The sequence below is a fragment of the Limulus polyphemus genome, unplaced genomic scaffold (assembly GCF_000517525.1).
Source record: "Limulus polyphemus unplaced genomic scaffold, Limulus_polyphemus-2.1.2 Scaffold2692, whole genome shotgun sequence".
NCBI lineage: Eukaryota > Metazoa > Arthropoda > Merostomata > Xiphosura > Limulidae > Limulus > Limulus polyphemus.
This window is the reverse complement of record NW_013668302.1, coordinates 1-7,264: the sequence shown is the minus strand read 5'-3', so window position 1 is coordinate 7,264 and position 7,264 is coordinate 1. Positions and strand designations below refer to the sequence as shown.

Here is a 7,264-nt window from a genome sequence, read left to right as displayed (position 1 = left end):
GGCTAATATCTGATGATTATGAGATGGCTGGGTTATTAAATTTTGCTTTTTCTTCAGTTTTTAATAACAATAATTTAAGTGGTATTCTACATCTTGAATGATTGATAGATGAAAAAAAGATCGAACAAGATGACTGCATTAATTCTGAGCTGGAAAGTTTAAAGAAGGATAAGGCTCCAGGGCCAAATAATATTTCCCCAAGGGTTTTGAAGGAGGTTAAAAATTGGATATGTGAACCACTTGCTACTATTTTTTGTCAGTCCTTGAATAGTGGACAGGTACCAGAGGATTGGAAGTTAGCTAATGTAACTCTGCTTTTCAAGGGAGGTGATAAAAATTGTCCCAGTAATTATAGACGCATTAGTCTTACATCAGTTGTGAAAAGCACTTTGGAAAGTGTGATAAAAGATCCTTTGAAAAGTCATTTAACAAAGTTTAGAATTTTATTGGATAGTCAACATGGTTTCAATAAGGGAAAATTTGCCTTACAAATTTTTTGACATTCTTTGAAAAGGTTACTGCTTATGTAGATGATGGTGTATCTGGAGTTTCAGAAAACATTTGACAAGGTGCCACATAAAAGGCTTGTAAACAAATTATATCTATAGGTGTGGGGGGTAAGTTAGCAAATTGGATAGAACAGTGGCTGGATGGAAGAAAGCAGAGGGTTGTTACAAATGGAGTTCAGTCAAACTGCATTAATGTCACATATGGGGTACCTCAGGGCTCAGTCTTAGGACCTTTGCTCTTTTTGATTTACATCAATGACATAGTTGAAAGAATGGTCAATAAGTTACTTAAATTTGCTGATTATATTAAGGTCTTGGGTATTGCTAGCTGTGAAGAGGATGCTGCTGATTTACAAAAGGATTTAGATCATTTAGTGAGTTGGGCAAATAAATGGCAAATGGGTTTTAATCATAATAAATGCAAGATGATGCATGTTGATTATCATAGTGTGAATTATAAGTATCATTTGGATGGGAATAACCTTAACAATGTCATGAAAGAAAGGTATCTTCGTGTAATGGCTGATCAGTCTCTAAAGCCATCCAAGCAGTGTGCTGTTGTTAGTGGTAGGGCAAATAGGATTTTAGGTTGTATCTACACAAATATTGAATGCAAGTCTAAAGGGTTATAATTCATTGTATAGGTCACTGGTTAGGTCAAATTTGGAATATTGTGTTCAGTCTTGGGCTCCTTACCTTACTTGGAATCGTTGGAAATGTTTCAGAGAAGGATTACTAGAATGGTGTCTGGGATGGAAGGGTTGTCATACGAGGAGAGGTTGAAATCTCTCAAATTGTTTTCTCTTGACAAAAGAAGAGTTAGAGGGGATCTGATTGAGGTGTTTAAAATTGTAAAGGGAATTGATATTCTATTTTTTAAACTATGTAATTTTAGGAAAGTTATTGTCAAATTTCAAACAGTTTCATCTACTACTTTCATTTTTGTAAAGAACATTCACAAGAGTTACACAACCTGCTTGCAAAACATGTCGTCGTCATCATCATAGGGTTAAACTACAAGGCAAATACTGTTACCAAGTTCGATTTGCCAGAAGCTAAGCACCAGGTGTAGTGTGCTAAACCACAAAGCAAGTATCATTATCAATTTTGATTTTCCAGGAGCTAGGCACCAGATGTAGTGTGTTAAACTACAAGACAAATTTCACTTGCCACCACCTAGGCACTAGATGTAGTGTGTTAAACTACAATGCAAGTATCATTATTAATTTTGACAGGCAGAACCTCAAAAAAAAAAAAAAGAAATGTATTTATGAAAATAGGAGAAAAATGAGTATGACATTAAATTAAATGTATTTAAGATTCCAAGGTTCATTAATGTATTTGAAATATACAAATCTGCACCAAAAAGATCTTTTTTAAGTAAAAATAGCTAAAACTGTTTTGAAATTTTATCTTAAAGTTCAAGTACTAAATACATGCTACATATTATTATGGAAGTTGTATTTTAAGCCATATTTTACGTAAGACATTTAGTGGTTATCATGGCTTAAAAAGTAGATATTGCACACAAAAAAAAAAGATGTGAAAAAATGTTTTGATTTAAAAGATAAATTTTACATACAAGTTAAAACTGAATTACAATGATATACACAACTCACATGATATTGCTATATAGTTGCAAGATTTTTCTCTCTTAACAAACATAACTTTAGAAGTGCTAGCTTTTTGATACTAATCTAGAACTGTATGTACACCCACAGTCTTTAAGTGCTTACTTCCATCCACCCAAAACTGTGGACCTTCTCTGTACCACAAGATTCCAAGAAGTTGGCTCTGACCATGTAAAGTTGTGGTTTGATGTAAAGTTTCCACAATATCCCAGGTTGGTCGGTTTCGGAACTCCTATATAAAACATAAACTTTCAGTGGCTGATATCTTATTCATACTCAGACATACAATTGTGTTATGTATCCTTCACATAACTGATATATTTACTAAAGTAACCTAGCTACTCAGTAACTTAAAATTATTTATTAAGCTTAATAATAACAATATTTCAAAACTACTTTTTCTCCTCAAACCCTTTTTCTTCTTATAAAGAAATCTAATATGAAAAATTTATTTCTCTGCGCAAAAAAAAAAAAGATCCATTTGCTTAAAGGGGTTATCTTACAACTCCAAGAATCTATGCTATGTAAATTGATCAGTTTACACTTTACAATATCAGTAAGCAAACCTCTATTATCTTTCACTTTTAATCAATGCATAATACACCAGACATTACACTTTATGAATCTAGAGATGTACTTCATTTCAAAATGATCAAGGGGATATAAAATTAAGACATTCACTGAATAACAAAAATGAAGTTAACGCCATCTCAAAAATCAAAATAAACAATGTTTACTAGCTTAATACAATAAGCAGAAGCCATTAATGTTTACATAGCAATGCACTGTCTTCCATGATTAAATACTTATCTTATTATCATGACTTCAATTAACATCATCCATTTGTTATAAGTCTCAATCATTGTCTTGTATAGTACTATACACATTACTGTTTTCCATAATCAAATATTTATCTATCACAGCTTCCATCACTGTCATATGAACAGCCAGTTGCATGTTACATGACCAACTAGTAATATTTCATGTGACGAGCCAGCTGTCATATGATCAACCAGTTACATGTTATGTGATCAACTAACAGTAGGTTATGTGACGAGTCAGCTGTCATGTGACCTACCAGTTAACCAGTTGCATGTTACATGACCAACTAGTAATATTTCATGTGACGAGCCAGCTGTCATATGACCAACCAGTTACATGTTATGTGATCAACTAGTAGTATGTTACGTGATGAGCCAGCTGTCATGTGATGAACCACCAACTTATCATACAATCATCCAGCTGTCTAATATGAGAACAGTCAACTATGTGTAAAAAAGTTATTGCAACTGTACTATTAAAGATTCACTACAAACCAAATTGATAAATGAACAGCAAGATCCCAGGAAATATAATAGTTACATACAGATTACAGTATAAGGAAACTACTCTTACATCAAAATTATATGTGGGCTCACTGTATACAACAGCTGTGGGTATATCTGTCAAACTCTGGTAACCAACAGATGTATGCTCAAGTTGCTGAAATGCTTCAAACTTTGGAAGAAGATCAGATGGAAGCAAGTGGAGGAAATCCAAATGTTCTATACATGATGAAGAAATCAGATTCTGTTGCAGAAAAACAAGAAATAAATGTTTGATAAATTATAATAAAGTCACATTCTATTATGGAGAAAAAGAAGTTTTATTCATATTCTGTTGCCGCAAGAGGGCACCCCCCCAAATTTTCAATATTTGTATTTCTAGTGTATTATACACGATTTTTTAAATAAATTCTGTAATTCTTAATTTTTTCAGTATATTGTCCTTTTATATTTCCTATGAAACTGAACTATGATATAAGAGGTCCAATTACAAGGCTGCACCAGAGCCACAGAAAACCTGGTGCTGCTTCAGTTTGTTGCAGAAAAAAATAAACATTTTATTGATGAGAGATATATTCAGTTTTAGAAGAAAAAAAAAACACTTTTTTTTTCAAGGGTTACATCATCACAGACAAAATAACAAACTAAAGTTTGAAGTATCAACCATAACTAAAAGGAGCACATTATAAAAATAAATATAATGGTTTAACAAATGGAAGTTTCACAAGGTAACAGATTATATTTCATAATAATATGAAAATGGCTTAATTGCTTAAAGAAAAGAAAACAAATGAGTGTTAAATTAAAAAAGAAAATTCATATATTAATAAGTATAAATATATATTTCTATAGCAGGTATAGATATATGCATATACATAATAAATTTTATTTAGAAATATAAACTATTGTTTATAGAAGCCAAGAATCATTTCTATTAATTGTAGATTTATTAGATTGGAACAAAAGATATTATTTAAATTTTCTGTCAAAGGATTTATTTCACCTGACTAGAAGTCTGATCAAAAGAAAGTTTCATCTATTGTGTTATGTTTTTGAGGTAATATCCAGAAATGGCTTCCTTGGAGTCTAGATTACCCATATTATTTTCCGCTATTGTTGATAATTGAACTTTAGTTTGTACTTTTATCTATGATGCTGTAACCCTTGAGAAAGGAATATGCCAAAACATTAGTTCTTTCTAGTAAAAATATTTTTCTTCTGCAGTTTGATTAATGGTTTCAATCCCCCAGTTTGCTCTGCAATTTTTAACTGAACTAATTCAGAGAAAAAAGAAATATGTGTTTGATAATAATTATATTCTGTTTCAAGAAAGACAGTAAATTTTATTTACACAATGATACTCAATTCTGTTGCTTTAAAAGAACAATAAATCTCTAGGTGAAGATGTTAGATTTGTTGAAGAAAACCAAAACACAATACTGAAATGGTTTGAGACACTGACAAACTGACACAATAACAAATAACTGATGCAATGAACACAGCTAGCTACTAAAATGGAGTCATGTAATAAAGCTAACCTTAAAATGCATTACTATAGGTTAAATTTTTCCCCTTCACAAATACATGTGTTACTATTTTTAATGTTATAATTGCTATTCTATGTGTCAATATTTACTGTTCTAAAAAGAGGCACTAATAATTAAAGCACCTGCAGTCTTCCAGTGCGTATCTTGACTCCATCACAATGGCCTTTCTTCAACATTGCCAACAAGTCCAGCATTTCCTTAAAGTGAACATCTCTGTAGTACAATAAAAAAACAATTGTGGTAACTTATATTATCTTCAGATCAAAGTGAGCTATCAACATAGATCACATACTTTTCTTACATTCTCGCTTAACAAGATTAGAATGCATTGTTTCATCAGTTGGTTACCATCACTGTTGTGATATTTTTTGACATACTCCCAATAATATCTCAAGAGATTTGACCAGCTAAGAAAATCTAGGTTAGTTCTAAATCCATATACTAAGCTAACAATGCAAAATATATGTTAAACATAATAAAAATAGATATATTAAGTATTCTAACAACATAAAAATATTTAAACACATGATTAAACTTCTAACAAGTTATTAAATCATTAATGGATTCTATATGCTAATTGATATTATTCATTGTTCAATTACTAATCAAATACTGTTGAAAGATATTGATCAAGATACAAACAATTGGTCTTCCTGTTAAATAATAAAGATAAAGGTGGTTGATAAAATGAAAAACATTTTTATTCACAAAAGTTTTGAACATTTCAGAATACACTTATTCCATCTTCAGTGAAACATGGAAGTAATATTATAATTATATTTATTAACTAATGTTATACCAACATAAGTAACTAATTTACTTAAAATATGTAGTCAAGATGTTAACAGAAGGAAGTACAGATTATAGAATATGTAATGAAAGTAAAAAAATTACAAGTTGCAGGATGATATCAAGTTATAAATATAAATTATATTTAACAGACAGCTGGATGTTAAATGAAGTTAGAATAAATGTAGTTCTAAGGATGTTTGTAAGTCATGGGTAGTCTTTTGCTTATGAGTAAGCTTTCTTTTATGTAACATTCAAGGTCTGAATATCCTATAGTAACAACGAAGAAATAATTATATGAAATGTGACCCATGGTTTCAGCATGTGAACAAATAGCTGAATGGCTGGGTTTAAGTAATGGATGGCCAATTCTAATGGAAACTCATAAATGCTCACAGACATTAGTTTTTAAGTGGCATTTTGTTTTGCCAATGTATTTGACTTTAGTCACTCCACGTATATAGTTATATAACAGCTGTTGGTATAGGAGTGTCAGTCCTTAATCTTTATATTGAAAGAAGTATTTAACATGGAGGTTAGACCTATATATTAGTCTAAGCTGAAATTGAGGATAGAAGGTTTTATTCAAGGATGGGAGTTGTTTTTTAATTAGTAAAGTCTGTGTGCCATAAAAGGAAAGCAGATAAGAAAGGGAAATTTTGGAATGGTGTCTAAGATAACTAGTAGTCAGAATTTGTTGCTCAGAACTTTGTGAGTTATTTGGATTGGAAAGATAGCCATTGTTTAACAGGTGTTTGTGCAAAAGTGTAATTTCCATTTACCTCTTTATTGAATATTTTAAATAAATTTGTTAGTTAATAAATATAATTATAAATTATTTTCAAGATTTCACTGAAGATGGAATGAGTATATTCTGAAATATTCAAAGCTTTTGTAATTAAAAATGTTTTTCATCTTGTCAATTGTCTTCACCTTTATTACTTACTGGTTTTTGTGTCATTAATAAAATGCTGCTGACATGTGAGAAATGAAAAAATCTTATTTGTTCCTCTCCAATCAAGATATAAACAGAAAGTCCATGGTATTTTAGTAGAATTATGCTGACATGTGAGAAATGAACAAACCTTATTTGTTCCTCTCAAATCAAGATACAAACAGATGGACTTCATAATTCTACTAAAATACTGCTGACATGTGAGAAATGAAAAAACCTTATTTGTTCCTCTCCAATCAAGATATAAACACATGGACTTCATAATTCTACTAAAATACTGCTGACATGTGAGAAATGAAAAAACCTTATTTATTCCTCTCCAATCAAGATATAAACAGATGGACTTCATAATTCTACTAAAATACTGCCAACATGTGAGAAATAAACAGATCATATTTGTTCCTCTCCAATCACGATATAAACAGATGGACTTCATAATTCTACTAAAATACTGCTGACATGTGAGAAATGAAAAAACCTTATTTGTTCCTCTCCAATCAAGATATAA

The 7,264-nt window shown here is 30.8% G+C and overlaps 1 protein-coding gene across 1 annotated transcript in view; it reads right to left on the bottom strand.

Annotated features, from left to right (window-relative positions):
• The window catches only part of LOC106467649 (probable phosphorylase b kinase regulatory subunit beta), a 44,997-nt gene extending 37,835 nt beyond the window's left edge, over nt 1-7,162 (bottom strand). The window contains exons 1-4 of the mRNA XM_013928021.2: nt 6,887-7,162; nt 5,135-5,225; nt 3,536-3,709; nt 2,246-2,372 (exon numbers count right to left, since the gene is read on the bottom strand). Coding sequence (XP_013783475.2) covers nt 2,246-2,372; nt 3,536-3,709; nt 5,135-5,206 — 373 coding nt within the window. The 5' untranslated portion in view covers nt 5,207-5,225; nt 6,887-7,162. The remainder of the gene's footprint in view (nt 1-2,245; nt 2,373-3,535; nt 3,710-5,134; nt 5,226-6,886) is intronic.
• Nucleotides 7,163-7,264: the final 102 nt, after the last annotated feature.